The 22,168-nt window shown below is 34.9% G+C and overlaps 1 protein-coding gene across 4 annotated transcripts in view; it reads right to left on the reverse strand.

Moving 5' to 3' along the window:
• The window catches only part of LOC111425372 (uncharacterized), a 110,850-nt gene that overhangs the window by 14,719 nt on the left and 73,963 nt on the right, over positions 1-22,168 (reverse strand). For 3 of the 4 annotated variants that reach the window (XM_023059354.2, XM_023059363.2, XM_023059371.2), the window contains 3 exons: positions 16,088-17,157; positions 12,250-12,498; positions 2,620-2,828 (listed from right to left, as the gene is read on the reverse strand). In XM_023059354.2, the coding sequence (XP_022915122.2) occupies positions 2,620-2,828; positions 12,250-12,498; positions 16,088-17,157 (1,528 nt within the window). The remainder of the gene's footprint in view (positions 1-2,619; positions 2,829-12,249; positions 12,499-16,087; positions 17,158-22,168) is intronic. The other variant, XM_023059379.2, reaches the window with a different exon arrangement.

The following is a 22,168-nucleotide window of genomic DNA, read 5'->3' on the forward strand; positions in this document are numbered from 1 at the left end:
TGTCCAATATTTGCATAATTGATGCAAATTCATCGTTGTAAAAGTCGATTGAGATGTTTGTGGTTATACCTTGCATTCCTTTACAATTGCGAATAAATGTGGGAGCAATACATTGTTACTCCTCAGGTTTCACATACTATTTTTATGGTCTCGAATACTTGAAGATTAAGACGTTATAACAAAAATATTCTTGGTATTGCTTTCTGCCACGAAAATCAGAAATCTTTTCTGATTACAATTTTGTTGCGAATTGGCATGAGTTAACAGTTTGTCCACATTTAATTTCTCTTCTTTTCAATCGAATCATAATTTCTGCATATAGCTAAGCAGTAATACATGGAAAGTTCATTAATCAGCTTTCCTTTTCCACCAAGATAATTTGTATGTTTTTTCAAATTACGCAGCGAAGTACCCATTGGCTTCTGCACATTCTTTTAACGTGATATTCTCATATAGCTTAGCTTCTGACACCTTTGAAAGATTTTGAATCACCGTCGCCAACATAGCTAACGTATATTGTAGATTGTGCAAAATTTCAGATAACTGAAACATTTCCACGTCCACATCTATTTTCTGGCTGATTCCTTGTGATCTTTTCGCGTGAGTTTCTGCCCAATCTGCATATTCTTCGGTGAGTTTTCTTTGTCTACATACAAGTCTTGCAATATTGCAGTTTTGCTACATAATCCACAATTTTACCGACGTTGCATCTAATTAAAGTAACTAAGCCGTACAAGTATGAAAACCCACGCTTTTGCAATGCCCCATCACCTGGTACAAGAATTTAGTCTCTTCAGTAAATTTTACACTAAATATGTCAATTTCACCGTCATACAACTCTTGAGAACGCGTTTTTCGGGTTTTTGCTGATGCACTAACACTCAAACCGGTTGGAGATTTAGAGTTAGGAACTACTGGGTTAACCAGTAGTTGTTTTCTTCCCATACGTGCTCTACACACCACTTTATCTTCACTCATTTACGCAATTTATGATGAAAGCGTCAGCAAAAACTATTTGAATACACCATTTATTACAAAATAAAAGACGGTAGAATACGAAAGCTGAAAAATACATAGCGATTTCTGCAAAGGTTCAACTGCTCGACACGTGCACAGTATTTTTATGTTTGTTTATTTCAACATTGACCTTCAATGCCACCTGTGGAATAGATGTTCCAATTTCGATAACAACAACGAGCGTTGATACATCTAGATTAAGTTCATATAGAGCATTGAAAGAGCTGTAATCTAAATTTGAACTTTGCCATGTGACTTTTAGGATATTAAGGCAATTTAAGGTAGTTTCGTTTCATTTTAATAAATAAGAGTTACACAAATATGCAACTAACAATAGGCAACCCAAAACTAACACTAATCATTAGATTATTATTACATTTAATTGTGTGTTTATTAAAAAACTCAAAGTTACAGGGATAATTTTAGAACCAGCGTAATTTCTTTTATGAGCTAGCGAAACGAACTCCTTCACGATAACCATCGTCTCTGGAAGTATTATTTATCTGTTTTGATGCTACGTGCTTCGCATCTCCAAGGAAAGAAAGATAAAGAACCGCTTTTGGGAGGATATACGGCGTTAACCCGATGCCCTCTTGGATAAACGATCTGCTGGGACCATATATCCTCTTAACAGCCATAAACTTTTCTTATAAAAACTTTCATTTTAAGAGACGAACTTTACACGTGGTCTTAGTAATTTACACCTATCGTAAGAATATCCAAAAAGATAATGTTTATTTTGAAATAGCAATATAGAAAAATGTCAGTTAAAAATATTGAACGGAAATAAAGGCAGGAAGACTTTTATTCGAGATTGCTTTCATTGAACGAGAAGTTGTAGTGAACTTCCTGTACAGTTATAAAAGTGCCACTCCAAAGAATTCCTTTGACGCATAGGTCGCGTATAAAGACAGTCTTTGCGCTCTAATTCATTCGTTCACGTGCGTTATGAATTAATATTCCCTTGCGAATTTCGCGTGGTTTGGCCACAGGAAACACGTTGACGAATCAGGCATCAGACGGGTAACTTTGACACATGAAACGTGTTCATGGATTGACGGTGCGGAAAGTACATTAGCAGGAAAATTACATAGGCGGAGGCGATATTGATTGAATAGGACGTTCATATCGTGGCTTGATTTTCATCAATCTTGCATGAAATGAAATCAGCGTCTCTCCAATTTGCTTACCTTTAAATGGATTGCTGATGAGAACTATACGATTCCAATGAGATTTAAAGTAGATGATTTCATTAATGTCTAAAATTTATTTTGAAAGTAAATTAAATTGTTTATTTATTTTACGTTTAAATCTAATTATCTATCATCGGATGAATACGATTATTTGGGAAAAGCATTTTTTTATTGCTCTAATAAATCAATAAAACCCGAATAGGTATAATTTAGTTGGACCGTAACAAATTGTGTGAAATAACTGAATGAAAATTATCCAGAGCGCAATTAATTTAAGCAAACAGTTTGTGTAACTAATCAAACTACATAATTACTTTATTACAAACTAGTGACCTCAATTTAAATTTACCAAATACAATTGTCTCGGAAAACGATTTCTGTTAATAATCATACAATAGTGATTACTTACCAATACTCGTGTCGAAAGCTTGTAAAAACTCCGATGTCATAAACTGTGAAACTAGCGAGGATTTTCCAACTGCAGGTGCTCCCAACATCAAAACCTTATAGGGAAGAGGTCCTACGCTGGTCGAAGATTCCCTTGAGGATGCCAAACTGCACGACGCCGACGTTCTAGCGGACGCCACGCCTGAAACGGCTCCCGGAAGTTGCTCCGTGCTGAAACAGATGGAATAACTTCAACTGCCGGAATATTACTTCGTGCTTATTCTTTCTTTTCCCTTTATTTCCTGTTCTCCGGCGAAATGCAGTCGGAAGAACTAGAAGGATGGGAAATGAGACTTGTCTTAAACCCGGGGAATGAGATGTTGCCGAAATAAATCTTTGTCCTTTCTAGGAAAACTTCGTGAAAACTAATTTTGTTCAACCCTTTACTCTAACCAATCAACGTCAATAAGCCAACCATATCGACTTAATAAAGTTATTTCATTGATCCCACTTGACGGTATTGATGTATCTTAATTAATTGCTTTATTTTTATCAATAAAATAAAAATATTATAAAAGAAATCATCTATATTTTTTTGATATGGTTTGAAATACAGTAAAACCTAGATATATACCATTTATAACTTTAATGGACACAAATTCGAACAGCTATCCACACCGTTACGTTCTTCATTAGTTAGTTTTGCTTTTAGTTCGCTGAATAACAATTAAAACTAGAACTAACACTAACACTAGACCCAGAAATAGAAATATTCGAGCTGTCTTAAAGACGTGCGGCTAATCTCGAATTTTTCTAGTTCTAGGTCTAGTGTTAGTTGACTGAATAATAACTAAAAGTTCTAGTTTTAGTTCAATCAAAGATATACAACAATCTAGAACTGAATAACAACTAAAACTAGAACTAACACTAGACCTAGAACTAGAAACATTCGTATGTAGCTGTGCGTCTTCAAACTACTAAAACTAATTGTTTTAGTCTTCTTATAAATCCTGCTATAAATCAATAAAAATTTCTGGAAACCATTAGATATCATTAGAAATTCTTGAACACCTCAAAATCGTTAAATATCCAACATCCCTAAATATTCTTAGAAATCCCTGAAACTCTCAAGTAATTCTTAGATATCTTTATGAAGAAAAAAGCTCTTAAAATTAATTATTGTGACAAAGTTTGCATCGTCTTGGAAACCTATCTTAACACCATGTCTAAAAAAGTTATTAAAGAATTTATGGAAAAGGAAATCGAGGAAGTTGTAGAACAAAACTCTGAAGAACCTGTCTCAATGAACCTTGCCATTACAGGGATCGTTGAAAAAGCTGTGAACGTCACTTAACGACATACGATTTTAGCGTATCTAACTTATCATAGAAAAGGCATTGAAACATAGAAAACTAGATATTGAAAATCTGAAAATACCGGAAACACAATGCAGAATGAAGGAGAAAATAGAAGTAAAGATAATGGAACTCTTAGCGGTGATACAGGTCAGACGATTGATGACCAGTAGAATATTATTAAAAAGAATATTATTAATCCAAGGCAGAAAGTGAGGAATTATTCAAGAAAGCAAGACGAAAAGCGGACAAAATCTGCAGACGAAGGATACTTTCATTTCCAGTTCCGTTGGCTGTTACGTTTCCAGAACAATCAAATAATAAATATGGAGAGAGACTTTAAGGCCCACTTTTGCCATCCTTCTCAGAAAGTATCTAGAGTATTCTAGAGGATAGTTGCCATGGTTACGGCGGTTTTAAACGTTGTCATTGGCTAAGGTCCATTACTACCATCTTTTGGTTAAGCTATCTAAGGGATTATTACCACGGTTACGGCTATTTTACGCGCTCTGATTGGCTAGTAGATGGGTTTATCTATAAGATAAATTTAACTAAAAGATGGTAGTAATGGACCTGAGAGCTGGATTTATCTATCGGATAAATTTATCAAGAGGTGGTAAAAGTAAATTTGTTAGACAGTTAAGACAAGAGTACAAAGCACACACAGCTCTATGCATAGATGAAACAGGAAAAATAGTAGGTCATAGTAGTGAAATAAGCATAGAAACGAATTTAAATATGGACAACAGTCCACCTCACTAAAGAGATGAGAGCGTTATGGAACCTATATCCATCAGTGAGATTCAAAATGCAAATACTGAGTCAAAAAATGGAAACGCACCTGAGATTGATGGCATACCATCAATCACTGGACACTGGACTTTCAATCCATACGCGAAAGACTATGCCAATTAAGAGCATGCGTCTAGTTTTAATTCAATGAAAATATGCAACAATCTAACGCTGAATAACAACTAGAGGAAGACCCCGAGTTTATCTATGAACATGGAATAGAGAATATTTTGTCTGTTATATCCAAAACCCCTTTTAACGAGATTTTACTGTACTAGCTGTTAGTTAAGCTTAAAGAGAGATTTATTTTAGATGCTTCTATTTACCATTAAATTTTGTTAAAGTTTTAGAAAGAATTTTGTAATAACAAAGGTAGATAGATATACTGTTAAATGTTTAAAATACGAACATTGTGACAAATATATTTTTAACTGTACCTTTGCTGTGGTTAACGGACACAGAACGTTACGAAAAGTGTTTTACTTGTTTCAAGGATCTGGCAGACAAAGTAACAATTGAAGCGCAAATTGCCCTTTAACGGTGAACCTTGGAACATTTACGTTAGGTTCGCTCTATAAAGGCGACTTTGTCTGGTAATAGACTTCACTAGTCTTTTTTTTGCCATGTTACAACTGATGGAGGCCATCTCAGGGTTTATATCACCCCATGAATGTCGCATCGATGCCTGGAAAGTGGACATTGTTACCGTGAAAAGTGGTCGATAAAAAAAAGGAAGCTAATAAAAATTGTAAAAGTTAAAATATAGGGTTAATAGTTTGGTGGTATAGTAAAATTATAGCCATCCATTATTTACAGATGATAAATAACCGAGTTACGTTGTGATGAATAGCTTCCTGCAATTTGAGGGTAATCAATCAAATTCTCCGTGGAAGGATATGTAATAATTTTAACAAAATATCTTTAAACTTATTTTAATTACTTATTGTAAAAGAAAAATTTGGAATCGTCTAAAAAATTGGCTCAAAATTGTTTCATAACCTCCCAATCGGAACTGGTAGTTTGTTCCACACTCGAGTATATTTTATGAGAAATTCGATTTTTTCGAAATTGCTTCGATGATATTAAAGCAGAGTTAATCGTATTTAAAAGCTAATGAATCGTTACGCTCTATCGTACAATTTTTCAATTTTCGAATACTTTTACGCCCGGTCGATTTTTGAGTGCGCGGCGAGAATTTAAAATCCGATTAGGGCGGAAAAGAGCGCCGCATTTTTCAATGTAAATTAAATTTGGGCGATTCTGTTCCGACACTTGACATACAACAATCTGGTAACTTTTGTGAGTGGTCCAGCTCGCGTTTTCCATACTACCCGAACGCCAGGATTAACTAGCTCTCGTATTTGCGTTCAGGGTTCTGGAATATTTAAATCCCAGCATAATCCTTCGTTGCAGCCGCAGCAACCGGCTATAATTATAAGATTAAAATCACTCAGCCGGTTGATTGGATTTACCCGTAAGTAATGTTTTATTTCAAATATGTGCTCGATTTTCGTAATTACATAGAACTTTTGCGTTTAATTAATGGTTCAAAAAGCGATTTATTAATTATTGAGATTAATGCTTCAGGATTTATTCCGGAACATCCATTCCGGACAAATGGGTAGTTTAGAGTAATAGGTATTTTAATCATTCTGCTGGGGCTCGTAATTTTATTCTAAGTGACGCCGCCGGCACCACTCTACAATCCAACACTTAACACTGTTCGTATAGCGGTACTGTTATTTCGCGAACCAATTAAAAGAGGGTGTGAGTTGGACAAGTTCACGAATTTCTCCCGCCGAGAGTAGTTTCATAATTAAATGAAGGAATAATTCTTGGAAAAGGTTTATAATTATGAATAAATTGTAGTCCATAAACATTCTTAAATTCTTTTTAATCTTTATAACGCTATTCTAATCCGAGAATTAATATCAAAAATAAAAATTAAAATGATTTATGTATTTCCGAAAAAATCGAAATGCGTACTCAGCAGAATGAATTTCGCAATAAAGTTCATAATTCAGTTATGTAATGTTTGACTGCGACGAACTCTGGCGCACATCAGAAGGAACCATTCCATCATAGCATTAGTTAGAGTACCGCCAAATTACACACCTGCGTTTTAACGACATAATAACTAGTATAATTTCTGCATGAAATTCTTTTTCACGGTTAATGTCCTGGAGGAATCGTAGGGTGGATAAGTTAAATACGTTTCGTTTGATAGAATTGCTTCAATGAAAGTAGTTAAAACTTTTTTTTTTGAGAAGATTCCAGTATATAGAAAAACCAGATGCAGATACAGCAGATGAAGATAAGAAAGAAAAATACTTGGAATACTCACTTCGTAGGAAGACAGAAATTAAACTATGTTGCTACAACAGCTTGAAGACAGAATTTACTTCATTCGATTTGGAGTTTAGGATATAAATCAAAAAAATGTTTCTGAACATATTATAGTTGAGTCTACAATTTTTCAAATTCTGTCATGGAATGTCTTATACCATTTATGTTATTTTTTCGTACCCAATAATCTGCCGCACTTTTTCTTGACACAGTTTTCTGAGAATCTAATGTTTTCTGAAATACCATTTCAACTGTTACGCTAAAACCGACTGTAAAAAAGTTTTTGCCACTCGATTCAGTATGTAACAAACGTTTGCATCACTTATATTTTAAGTTCTCCTAGAAAATGTTTTTTACATCACTATAATACTGTTTTCTTACATGTTAAATATCTTTGCAGGCTGCTTTTACAACATTCATATGATTTGCCACTGTGATTCCAAATGCGAAACGTTGAAATTATGGAATAATGGGATCCCTTAGGATGCAGGTGAGTACATGTAAAGCTAAATTCTAAAAACTATCAAAACAGGATATTGTAACAGAAAACCTAACAGTTTTATTTGCCAAAAACTGGAATTGGACAACAATTCGAAGGACGTGAGAACTGAATTTGAGAGGTGTGTGGATTTGCACTACTTTGACTTGACCAAAATTGATGTACGGATCTATTATTTGCAGATAGAAGTGACCATTTTGTTCCTTCCTTAATATCAGCATCAGTTCATCAAAAATTTTTTTCTTCATATTCACTTTGTGGCTAAAATTGTTGCTTAATCCAAAGCTGAATAATGGATGTGGTATTTTTAAGTAAAAACAGAAAACTAATATCGTCATCTTCTGAATCTAAAATGGACCAGATCTTCCTCCTCTTGGCATAAATTGCTTAAATAAATAATTTTCAAAAATTACTGACATCAACCATATTTGTTAAGAGTTATAGTTCGAAACGGAAAGATGGTTCAAAATATCTTTTAAAGCTTTGTGATGAGTTCTAGATGAACATCATATTCCAACGATGACAATGGCAAGTCTATACGATCGTGAGCGTTAATACAAAATAGTGCTAAAATTCTGTCCTTACTGATTTAGCAGAAAAAATAAAATTCTTTTTTCTTAAAGAATATTTGGAACAAGACAAAGAAACTTGGAAAAAGATCCAGTAAAATCTTATCGGTTCGGTTATAATAATAATAATAATAATGTTTATCTACGACTGCTTGGATAAGTCATCATTACCGCACTCATTTGAGGTGATTTGAGTTACGTAATGAAGTTCATTACCGCACTGGTTTCATTACGTAACGCATTTTTAGCCTAATCAGACCAGACTTAATTTATTGACTTACAGAGAAACAATACTATTTATTATAAACATTAATTGTTATGTTTTTACATTTCAAAACACTTATTCCCGATGAGTAAACATGTTGTTGAAACTGACAATTCAAAATTGTCAACAATCATTTGAAAGTATTTTTATAAATGTCAAATAGACTTTTCTAAAGAAATTGATCTTTTAGTAATTTTTAGCAGCCGTAGATAAAATGCTGTATATCACAGGTGGGCTAGAGCATAATTACAGTCGGTCTACGACCTCGTCGTGCAATTCTCCACACTCGTACTGTAATTATGTTTCTAGCCCACTTGTAATATAAATAACTATTATTAATCGGATAAGATATAATATATGTACAAATAGAAAAAATTATAAAAAGGCAGTTCCGATTAAAGAGGGTCATGTCAGGTCGACCAAGTGACCAAGGCCCCTTTGTCGCACTGTTTTTCAATGACCCTCAGCAAAATAATAAGACAAAAATTGAAAAATAAAATTTAAATGAAATCAAGCCGATTATAAGGGCAAAAAAAAATTTACAAACTTAAAATACACAATAAGAAGCATACTTACATATAACAAGCATACATATATAAATCTCAATCCCTGTCAGCCCCCAATCCTCCCCCCGGCTATGAAACCATTTCAAAATAAACAAAGAAGAAGAGTGCTCAGTCAACTTGCCGCTCACTTAAATAAGCCCTAACCCTTGCCTTGAAGGAAATCAGAGAAAGACTCTTGAAGGAATCAGGTAGCCAATTGTATAAGTTAGGCATAGAATACGTAAAGTTGCGTTTGAAAATTTCTAAGCGGTGGTGAGGTATCGTTAGCGTATGTTTATGCCAAATATTAATATTATGGATATCTGTGCGAAATCTAATTTTATCATAAAGGTAAGGCGGATTTTTGTGTAAGATAATTTTGTGGTAGAGACATAAGCAGTGAAGAGTCCTCCGCCGTGTCATGCTCAACCAACCAGCCCATGCCAGCGTATGTGATATGCGCTCCCTTCTACGGATACCATATATAAATCGCAGACAAGAGTTTTGTAACTTTTGAATTTTAGCAGTGTGAACGCTGTCAAGGCAGGAGTGATATATTACGTCACCGTAATTGAAGATGGACAACACCAAGGCATCACACAGATGCGTTCTAAGGTTCTGGTTCAAAATGTATCTGTGTTGTAAAGCAACCTTAATGTAGAATAAGCTCGTCGATTCATCTCGATACCATTCTCTCTTTAATGTTGTTCTTATGATCTCCTGGCAACTATTGAAATCTATTTTATGGTATCTTTTTTGGCACATGTGGCAATATGCTGCGACTGCTAACTGTTCTGACTTTCTTAATCTGATGTCTTTAAGAGAGGAAGTTTGTTCTCTGCTATCGGAAATACTGTCCTGTTTCTAAACGCCTGTTGGTGTGGTTACTGATAACAGAGGAACAGCGGCTAGTTGACCTTTTCTTTCTCGATGGTAAACTAGAATCGTTAGATGCTGGTATTTAAATGGTTTAAGAAATCCTCAAGCCTTTCTTTGTCGTGTGCCCCTATGAGGAAAGGATCATCTACGTATTGTAGACATATCTTTGGTTTCAAAATATTTGTTTAAATTGTTTTTAAAATTGTTTCTTCAAATAGTTCCATGTAGAAGTTGTCGGTGATTGCTAATAATGGCGATTCCATGACTGCCCCCACATATTGCTCATAAAACTTTCCTTTACAGTTTCAAGTAAGGCGATGGCAGGCAAAACTCTACAAGTTAATAAGTTCCAAGGTATCTTTCACCGGTGCTTTGGTAAAAAGTGATTGCACGTCGAATCTGATTAATATGTCCTGTGGTGCCATGGAAATACTGCTAATTAATTCGACACAATGTGTTTTCCAACTGTAAGGTGTGAGTAAAGGGCGACAATGCTTTGGAGAAGTGTTTTGCAAAGTATGTAGGCTTTGATTTTTGTATACCATAGATCTATTTTTTGCTGTGGAGTATCTAGTCAACTAAATTAGGTTGTTCATGGTTCTAACTATTTTATCCGTGAGATTCTTTTTAATTTGGCTGTAGATATCTGGATCGTATTGGATCTGGATTCATATCGTTCTCGTGTTCCTTTTTGTCCATCATCTATGTCTGCAGGCAGAACGACTGTGTCAGTTCTCTTTCTTATACTACAGAAAACTTTAATTTTATCAACTATCAAGTTGGTGAAATTTTGTGATTTAACTGTTTTTAATACTCTTGTGACGTCTTGATGGACCACTTCATGCGAATAATTGTCTCTGCTTCACACATAATTTTTCCACTTTGTTTCAGTCTTGTTTGGACATGGAACTCGAAATTTTGAGATGCAGTCGAATTATCTTTTCACTTAGTTAACAGTTTTAGATTCTTGTGCATAAACGGTGGCGTCACATTCCTCTTTCTGCATCTCTGGAGAAAAGCGAGGTTGATAAGCATTCTGCGTTGTTTAATTTATAAATTGTCTAAATCTTTGACATGTTTGAAAGTACAATTATCATGGTTATATGGATAATCATTCACAAAGACCACAGCTAAAATGGACCTGCCATTGAAAAAGCTTAATTATATATCCAAAATTATCCAGTCCACCATACATTGTGATTTCCGTGATGAAAGAGATGAAACAGTATTTCCTATTTTGAGTTGATAAACATCCGGTTAAGTATGATAACAGTAACGATAATCAAAGTCGTTACAACCATGAAAAAGTTGCAATATAAATGGTTTTGCCAGAACACTTGATAGGTTCTTTATATTTTAACATGATGTTATTTGAAAAGTTTTATGTTTGAAATACCATTATGAAATGTTGCTCAGTTGCGGTAACGACTAGAACGTAATGAAATCAAATATAAATGGAAAACCGGTATTTTGAACACTTTCATGAAATCTTTCTACGTAAATGTACAATAACAAATCGTACATCTCGAGTTATTTAGATGCAAGCATGACGGAACGCGCACTCGGTCTTTGAGGTCTATTCATATTCGGGCATTGTTACGGATATGACACTTTTTCCTTGTCTAAGAATTATTTTAGGTACTTTTTTGTTATAATTTTTGTTAAAAAGTCTGGTGAAATTCCGAGCCAACTCCGAAGAGGTGGAACACTAGCTATATTTTTATTTCGAGTTTTATGTTTTGTATTTATTCACTTATTATTGAGTTAGTTACCAAAGTTAATTTTAACCATTTCAGCATTACTCATTTAACTATGAGTCAATTCTAAATTGGTTCAAAGAAGCCTTTCTTGAAAACCTTCAGAATTTTAAACTTTGTTCGAATTTTACTGAAAATTCTTTAAAATTCGCTTCGGTTTCCTCGAAAAATAGCCCATTACAATTCAGTCGAAGAAACGTTCGAGACAACAACGCTATTTTTCGTACGTTGTTCGGAAATTCTCCGACGAATCTCTCGCACATGTGTCGGTTTCGCTTGCATCTGGAACGCTGTATGGATTACGAATTTATTCGGTCTCTCTTAGGATCGCCTGGAGCGACACTCGGTCCCAGGAGGAATCTAATCCTTGTGGAGAATACGTGCTTTGGAACATATGCATAGAACGTAACGAGCATCCACGAAACAATGGGAAAAGATGAGATGAAATTTTCAAGAGAAGCTTATTTATAATATAATTATGTTTTGTGGAAAAAAAAATAGCAACGTCGGGAAACTACGGTATGTATAAAAGTAAAATATATAGCCGTAATATTTTAAACAAATGTTTCCTTTTAAATATAAATATTATAAATCTTCTTGAGTTATTTTTGTATAAATGACGGAAATATGTGTTTGTTGACTTACCTTGAGTTACTGGAAGCAACGGAATTGTTTGAACGTGATCTCCTGCTTTTTAAACTATCTCCTCTATTAACAACCCCTTTGCCTGTTATGGAGAAATGTCGGAGCCTGTAATATTCCTCTTCGACCCCGGTGTTTGGCATTGAGGCCACACGAGACCGCTGTTGAGGTAAACAAAGGTAGTTTGGCCTTCCACTCGATCTCCCTGGGGTCTTCACCGACTGGGATCTGTTGTGGTGAGGACTGCCGTATCTGCAAAGTTGAGGATGAGGTTGTAAACAAGAATAGCTTGTTTGTTAAAAACTTATTTCAAGGAAAAACTCTCCCGTAAGTTTATTCTTAGTTTCTTCCGCATTGATTCGTTATACCTTCGTGCGTCATCTTTTATGTTGCACCGCAAAATTCTTTATGACATCCAATATTTTATAGTTCCCGTCATGCAATGCCACTATTTGTCGAGCCCTCATCAGTCTCTGTCATAAACCGGATGGATTAACGTTATTACACGAAGTCCGCAAATTCGATCTCGACACACAATGTACAAAGAAAGTGTAAAACCGACTGTTCACCACTTATCAGTAGTAACACTAAGAATAGAACACACATGAAAGAGTCCCGTTTTATGCGACTTTAACGACTTATAAATAGCCTCTTGGTGGTGCACTTTGCGCTATTTTAAGGCCGGATTATATTCAAGAATAGCGGAAACTAATATTGGCGACAAGAGCTTTGCGGTTAAATTATAACCGAATGAATCATTTTAAATTATACCCCACTAGAAAGCTTCCTCAGATACTTAAAATCTTTACGAAATCTTCATGACTAATTTAACTCAAAATAACACGCGTTGATGGTGTTAGAAAAACGTTAGCCTCATTGATGACAGTGACAAAAATTATTGCGTTCTAAATAGAGTAAAATCTCGATATAACGGATTAATACAGCAATCTAGCGCTAAATAACAGAGCTAGCACTAGAACTAACACTAAACTGAGAACTAGAAACATTCGGGGCATATCTTTTAAGACGGCTAACCCCGAATGTTTCTAGTTCTAGTGTTAGTTCTACTCTTAGTTTAATAAAAATATACAACATTCTAGCACTGAATAACGAGTAAAACTAAAACTAACACTAGACCTAGAACTAGAAACATTCGGGTTTAGCAGTGCGTCATTTTTTTAAATCTGGCCGGATACCAGATAGTTACCAAATATCTGGCTTTGGCCGGATATTAAAAACCTATTACTTAGTACTCCACCATTCACAGGAATTAGTATCTCTTTTAAATGTTGGATGCTACAGATAATAATCAAGTTCAACTCCTATAGGACATTTTTCATTGAATACAACTTTATTTATATCAGGTTTGTCATTAACAACCTCACTGTAACAATCCCAATACATTATATATAAAATCTCTTGTTGCAGTTTCGTATAGTTTTCTTCTTTTCGCTTGTAATTCATCGTCATATTCATTACTAACAGAACTGTCGCTGTTATCACTTTCGATTATTAATTAAAGTATCCTCTTTTTAATACAACAACCTGTTTTGACAAATCGCTTTTAGTTTCTGAGAAATAAATTTTTGAAATGATCGACAATTTTCTTGAATTTTGCAATTTTCGCCGATTAAATTTTAAAAATTCGTAGAAAATCCATTTCTTGGAATATGAGTTTGAAAATTTCCCAAAGTGTTAATAAGAGTGTCTTCTTTCCAATGAACCGACACGTTTTGAAAAATAACTTTTAGTTTTTGAGAAAACAATATTTGAAGTTTTGATCAAATTTTCGATGTTGCAATATTCATCGATAACTTGCAAAATTCGCTATAAAATTAATTTCTTGAAGGATCCTTGTGGAAATATCACCAATTATTAATTAAAGTATCCTCTTTTTAATGCAACAAGCCGTTTTGAAAAATCGCTTTTAGTTTTTGAGAAATAAATTTTTGAAATGGTCGAAAGTTTTTTCGAATTTTGCAATTTTCGCCGATTAAGTTTTAAAAATTCGTATAAAATCCAGTTTTTGGAATATGAGTGTGAAAATTTCCCAAAGTGTTAATAAAAGTGTCCTCTTTCCAATGAACCAGCCCGTTTTGAAAAATAACTTTAAGTTTTTGAGGAAACAATATTTGAAGTTTTGATCAAATTTTCGATGTTGCAATTTTCATCGATATTTTTCAAAATTCGCTATAAAATTAATTTCTTGCAGGATCCTTGTGGAAATATCACCAATTATTAATTAAAGTATCCTCTTTTTAATACAACATGCCGTTTTGAAAAATCGCTTTTAGTTTTTGAGAAATACATTTTTGAAATGATCGACAATTTTTTCGAATTTTTCAATTTTCGCTGATTAGGTTTTAAAAATTCGTATAAAATCCATTTCTTGGAATATGAGTTTGAAATTTTTCCAAAGTGTTAATAAAAGTATCCTCTTTCCAATAAACCAACCCGTTTTGAAAAATAGCTTTTAGTTTTTGAGAAAAAAATATCGATCGAGATTCGATGACGCAATTTTCATGGATAATTTTCAAAATTCGCTATAAAATTGATTTCTTGAAGGATGTTTGTGGAAATATCACCAAATATTAATTAAAGTATCCTCTTTTTAATGCAACAAGCCATTTTGAATATTTTGTTCGTTATATCCGAAGTCCGTTCTAACAAGATCCCTTATATCGAGATTTTACTGTAACATGGTTAAGTAATTTCAAATATAAAGTTGATAATTTCTATTTAGAGACTAGAGAGTTAAGATAAAGTTGTTGTATATTTTGTGGTATAAATAAAATATTTTGTAGCTTTTACAAAACGACACAGACCGCTTGTCTAGACGTATTTATAGTTTGAAAATGAACGCGTTGTGATAAAATTGGCATAACTGGAAGACATCTGGACGCATTAACTGTTTAACCAGAAATGAATCGTAAATAATTTCTATGTTGAACTTGTTAAAAATAAAAAATTCGTTTTCAACGAATTTCATCACTGTCTGATGTGTCCCCACGGACCCAAAAATACACATTAAAAAAGTTATCTTTATAATGGATTTAATTTTTAGTATAAAAATTGAATCAATTTCATTTTACATGAATATATCTCTGTATGATAACGGAATTCACTTTCAGGTGTATCGAACAATTGAACAATAGGAAATGATTCCGTTTCAATTTATTTCCAACCATATCCAATCGGTATCGTATCTTTCTATAACACCATAACAAAACAATTTTGTTTTTGCTATATTTTTGGTTCGACTCGGGGTCGATTGGACAACAAAACAAAACTAAAAGTAAAGCCCGTCATTTCGACGGTTATCAAAACAAAACCTGACAATGTAAACGGAAATTTTCACATTGCCTACATCAACAAATCTGGCGTTGTGTAAACACCCACGGAATTTCAAAACGACCGTAACGTTTTGTTTGTGCATATCCGGTAGCAATCTTTGCATATTTTTCGCCAATTTTACTAATGTATGTTTTTTTGGAACTTTACCAATTTATATTGTTTAATAGAATAAATAAGAATGTTCCGTGTCTTGTTCTGTGAATAATATCTATTAGAATTTTGTTGAGGCATTCTTTATAAAATTACTATTTGATTCTTTTTGAAGTAATTCTTTGTTTTATATTTGGATTTTCATTCATAATTTACATTTCGTACTACATAATATTTTCTACTTTATATTTTTGAACCACATTTATTTTCATAACACCCCAGAAATAATCTCGAATATCACATAGTTTCTAATTTTAACGAAAATTCACTTACTCCTTTCTATTTTTACTGCATTGCAGTTTACAACTCAAACGAAATCATCACCTATAAATCTTACCTCTTTTCGAAGTCGTGAATTTCCTCGACTGTAAGATTTCCCGCTACGTCTAGTAATTGCTTCATATTTTCCTCTTTTTGCTTCTTACTTAATTTTCCACTAGGGGCACTCTCAACGTTCGACACAAATTCACTACCGTTTCTCAGCAAGATCGTCGACACGTTAGCTTGATCTAAACTTAACGAAGGTTGTTGAACAACAATAGTGGCTTGTGGTTGCTTCCTTCCGCCGAAATGAACTGGGTTCTCCAACGGATTTGTGGTAACATTTATAGGAGACGTAGATACGTTGGCTTCAAGCTGTGCTCCCACCTCTCGCAGGCATTTATTCAGACATACGCTGCCCCTTTTTTCCATTGAATGTCCAGGAGCCAACAGTGTTTGTTCTTGGCAACCGTCCACGGATTCGCTGAAGAAGTCCACTCTCAAGTCCGGCAACGGAGGAGTCATTCGAGACTTCTCGTTATACCGGGCGATGTGCGTTTCGTCGTAGTTAAACTTATTATTATCTTTCTGATGATGACTTGGTGACTGATGTTTTTTACCACAAACTTTTGACTTAGGAGAATCACCAGGATTACCGTCAAAATCCCCATTTCTGAATCGATAGCTCGGTCTTCTTTCTTCATCTTGATACACTTCAATTCTATCAAAATCACCTTGAGCTGCCGCTTTATAGCTGTTCCTTCTTCTGGCATCAATACGGATCGCCTCTATTTGATCGTAATGTACCGATTCCCTTCGTTTTTCATCTACACAATGATCCAATTCAAAATTAAATTTAGTGTTTAGTTTTGCTGTTGCCGGAGTTTTTTGTGTGTCTCCTGTTTGTGGTGGTGTCGGGCTTAACGTTATCGGTTGTAAAATGGGATGAGATGAATTACCCTCTAAAACATTTTCGGTGTTTAAAATATCGATCGGTTCGTTCATATCCAGGCTATCTTCTGTTACTTCACCATCGGTAGCTGTTATTGTTGTTACCATTGTGTTATTACTGTCTGTACTGGTATTGATTGTGGTTTCTGATGCTGTACTCGAACCCATAACGACCACCTTTGGAACATTTTGACCCTATAAAAGAAAAATCATTTAATTGTTTCTATAAAACAAAGAAAATTATTTTAATCAATTTCATCATATTTCAAGGTAATTTTAAAGTAAATATTTATGCGCTATAAACAGTTTAAGCATGCGAATAGTTGATTCACCTAGGAACGTAACTATTTCCCGTATTTTCCGTAATTACCTGCACCTTGGAAGCAATGCAACTTCAAGTAAACGTTCCACGACCACCGGCTGTTTATTTTAAGAGCAATTTATGCCGTCGGAAACGGTTGCTATTTTCTGAACTCCCGTTGTAACTTGTACAGTCGTTTTACTTCCACTAAATATCTCGATTAATATGATAATTTGCATCGCTATGGAGTCGCTTTCTAACGATTATTTGTTATTCAGAGAGAAACAGATCATTCCCGGAAATGTTTATTTCAAATTGTTATCTTTTCACGTGGCCAATTTATAATAGTTGTTTGGAATGTTGATCATGTGATGCACACACGCGTGAATTTAGAGATGAAACAATTTGATTATCTTTTAAGCAAATACATTCTTTTTTTTACTTTAATTTTTCAAATCTCCGTCAAAAAACGAGTAATTCCCAAAATCCCCGCGGACGTTATTCGTTTTAATATTTCGCCCTGCACCCTTTTAAATATGTCATAAGCTTCGGCCACTTTTTTTTGCTTTTATATGTATTAAATAATTTTTTCAACAACATTTGCGTCAGATTTTTATACGAGTTACGTGTGGTCGGTGAAAAAATCAATACACATCCACGAGGCGGCATGAAAGCCATGAATTACAGTTTAAATTAAATGTATTTCCAAGGGTAAAAATACGTGGACGTTAAAATTTAATGGTAAAGGATATTTAATTTTATATCTCGACACGAATCATACCTTCAGCGAGGAGAGCCAATGTGTGTCTTCGTAAAATATTGTGCTTTATGTCTAGCTATAACTTATAGAATTTTATTGCAGATTAAATCAGTTATCATGGTGAAATACGATAATAGGACGTTTTAAAACGATAAAAACACCTATTCATATTCCAGTATGAAATTATTTTTTATTTTATTTTGTTATAAAACCGATCAGTTGCAGTTTTATTCCAAACCTGCGTATATTGCGAAATGAATACTCACATCCAATGTTTTTAAAGTACATTTCCAATGGGTATAATTACAATAAAACCGAAACAAATCTGGCATCTCTCCTTCAGATAGGAAGCAAACCATAGCAAAAGTTTTCCCTGAATACCAAACTACATTACTTTAAACAGAAGTAAGTTGTGATCCACCCTGTCGAAAACTTTACTAAAATCCATATAAACTGAATCAACTTGACAAGAATAATCCAGAGAAGATAAGATATACTGGGTATATTCAAGCAAGTTACTCTCAACCGAGCAACCAACAAAAAAGAACATGTTGTCTACAATTGATTTTAGATTTAAGGGCAAAAAATAGACGTGCTTGAGCCACTTTCTCAAACACTCTCCTAAATGCTGGAAAAATAAATATGGAATACCATCAGTACCAATACTGTCAGTAACCCCGATAGCGCAATGATGTTACCCTATGGTGGGTTCCAGGTCACAGCAACATTGAAGGCAATGTGGACTACAAAAGAGCCATCTAAAACAAATAATCAACAACTGGGAGGCTTCAAAGATAGCCTTACGCTGGAAAGAACTTCCAGGTCACAGATAAGCGAAGAGTATGATAACTTCGTCGCAAAACAAAACCAAAGAGGTTTTATGCCTCAGCAAAGGGGTTCTAAGAACGCTCTCAGGCTACCTAACCGGCCATGTGCCCCTAAAATACCACCTCTTCCACATTGGACAAGCTGAGGATCTGCTGAACATATACTGTGCAATTGCGTCGCCAGAGGACGTCTAAGGCACAACGTCTTCGGTAAAACTCCCCTGTTACCTACCGACATAAAGGTTCAAGACCTCAGGACAATACTAAGGTTCATTAAGGACCTACATTTGCCCTAAACCTTTGGAGGGCTAAAGTTACAATAGATCTTATAGGTCGCGGTAACGAGAGGGGCCGCCCTCCTCAGCCCGGCAGCAATAGTAATAATAATAATAACCCCGATAGCCATCAGAGCCTTCTCAACCTCAATCCTGTTGAACTGCATCTGACTCAAAGGAAGGGCATCTGTTTCCACACAATCTACTTTCTGCTGGATTGGAGAAGAATAAATAAAAACCGCAGAAACAGTTCGATTCCATGATATAATAGAAGGAATGAGATCCGCACGCTTCTTAAACGTAATAAAAGCCCAAAACACTTTTGGGTCAGATTGGATATTGCTTTCAGCTCTTCTAACATACTCCATGTAATTAAGATCGATTAAATACATTGCACGACTCCTTAGAATTGAGAAAGTAAAGTAGCCAAGTCGGTAGCCAAAACGTTTCCATTTACAGTGCGCCCTCCTTTTTTCTCGAATTACATTAATGGTATTATGCGAAAACCAAGTAGGAAAGCCCTTGGTAGCTTTGCGTTTTAAAGGGACAAATTCACGTACACTATGATGTATAGGTAATGAACGAGCAACATGAATTAAGCAGGAAAATTGAAGAGTGGAGTGTGCACTGTCCTCAGGAACCAATGGATCACTACAGTCTAACGCTGAATAGCAACTAAAACTAGAACTAATGTTATCATGAGAACTAACACCAGACCAAGAAGTAGAACTATTCGTGTTTAGCCGTCTTGGGGTGGTGATAGGAGGAACGAAGGTACACGCGTTGGCGCATGCGGATCATTTGGTGGTCGTGGCAACAGAGAGGGAAGATGAAGGAGATGATAAGGTTTCTGGAGAGATATTTTAAGGCAAAGGGGTTGGAGGTAAACGTTGAAAAGATATAAATCATGAAGCTTTGCAAAGAGGGGAGAAGAAAGCAGGAATGGAGATGCCAGGGAAGAGACATAGAGGAAGTGAAAGAGTATAGGTACCCGGGATATGGGTTCTCGGAGAGTAATAATGTCGTGTCGCACGTGAGGGCGATGAGAGAACTTTTAGGAAGGATGTGGGAAAAAGAAAGGTTATGTTTGAGGGCTTAGTGAGGAGCACAATGATGTACGACGCAGAAGTATGGGGATGGAGAGAACAAGGATTGCTGGAAGATGTACAAACAAGGTATTGGAGATGGATACTAGGATTGGCCAAGGAGACTCCATGGTATATTGTGAGGGAAGAGGTTAAGGTGGATGCAGTAAGGGTGGAAGCTGGGAAAAGAGCAGTGAAAGGAAAAGGATAAAAAGAAGACCGCATTGCAGGATCCTGGGAGAGTGCTGGAGGGAAATCAAGGAAAGAAGATTGATATATGGACAGGGAGATAGGGAAGGATATTATAGGAGAGTAGGATATTCACTAAGTGACATCGATAACAGAAGTGTGGAGAGAACTAAGGGATAGGGCTGGGGACATATAGAGGCAGGAGAGAAGATCGCAGATATGGGAAGGGAGATATAATGTAAGGTGTGGGCAGATAGTGATAGAGGAACTGCTAAAGTATCTGTTGATGGAAGGGGATGAGGAAGGGAAGAGATTGGAGGCCAGATTCCGCTGTAGCAATGCGGAGAGAAGGAAAAGGTACTGGGAGAGGTGGTGTTAGCTGTGTGGATAGGATTGGTAGACGCTGGAGCACTTGCTGAGAGGGTGGTGGTGATGGACAGGGGGCAGATTTTGGGAGGAGGGTTGATTGAGACGAGGAACCGAAGGTGTGGAGATGGCGGAGGAGAGTATAGATTATATATCGATATCGTATAGAGGGTACGGGTATGGATAGAGTATTGTAAGCAAATTGTAGATAAAAAAAGATTTATTAAATTAGAGCAACTTGAGGAATAACCCGAGTTGGATAATATTAATAGTATGATTTAAAAATATTTGGTACGTTATATCCGAACTCCATTCTAACGAGGTGCGATTCGTTATATCGAGGTTTTACTGTATTTGTTTACATTTTTTTTAGGAAAATAACAAAGGCATGTTTTTGTATTCGAATTGAAATTTGTATTCTTACTTTATACATGTAACTGATGCATAAATAAATTTAATTGTGTAATACATGTCGAAACTGAAATAGAATAACAGAAAAATATTTATACTTCACTTTATTATTTCAAGGTTATTTCAAGTAGTCATGTTAAACGTTATATGAACGAAAGCGCAAAAATGATATTAAATTTATTTTCAGTTAAAAGCAATCGAATTTAAAAGAAATCTTTCTTCTAAACTGTCAGTAATAAAATATATACTAATAAAATATACAAAAGGAAATGTATTAGATAATTATTTCAAAGGTTAAGTGGAAGAATTGTGTCTTGGAAATCGTCCAATTGACGTAAGCGCCAATGCACATTTCCTGTAATATCTATCGTTTGAAAATGTGGTAGATAACATGAGTGAAAATAAAATTAATTATTGATCAAATAAACTAACATGATGTATTTTCATGTAATACTAACAATCATAAATATTCTTCTCTTATTATAAATATCAAGAGGAAGAGAAGTTTCAATAAATTAATTATAAATAATTTAAAATTTTAGTAAGTTAAATTATGTTCTGAATTATTATAGTTTTTGGTTCTGTTCAATCAATTCCTTAAACTCCCAACGAGATTAGTTTCCATTTCAATTTCCTCTTTATTTGCAATCGAGTCGTAGTTTCACCAACGATCTGCATTGCAAAACGAAATTGCACAAAAAAACACAGAAACAACCTAGAAGCAATTTATCACGGCGTTCCAATTCTGTCGGGTCGGAAAATTTTGATACCCACTAGTTTTCGAGTCCAATTAGAGGGTTGCATTGAATATGTGATGATGCCGAACTTTCCACTTTAATCACCCAACCCGGTATCCATCAGTCTCTTCCTTTTACACTAAACTCATAAATTAATGTAGTTTATCGATAGATCGAGTTTATACTTCGTTTATAATAATTCCGTTTACGGCCAATTTAGATATTGTTGGAATAATTTATTTTTACTACTCTTAC

The sequence above is a fragment of the Onthophagus taurus genome, chromosome 7 (assembly GCF_036711975.1).
Source record: "Onthophagus taurus isolate NC chromosome 7, IU_Otau_3.0, whole genome shotgun sequence".
Lineage (NCBI taxonomy): Eukaryota > Metazoa > Arthropoda > Insecta > Coleoptera > Scarabaeidae > Onthophagus > Onthophagus taurus.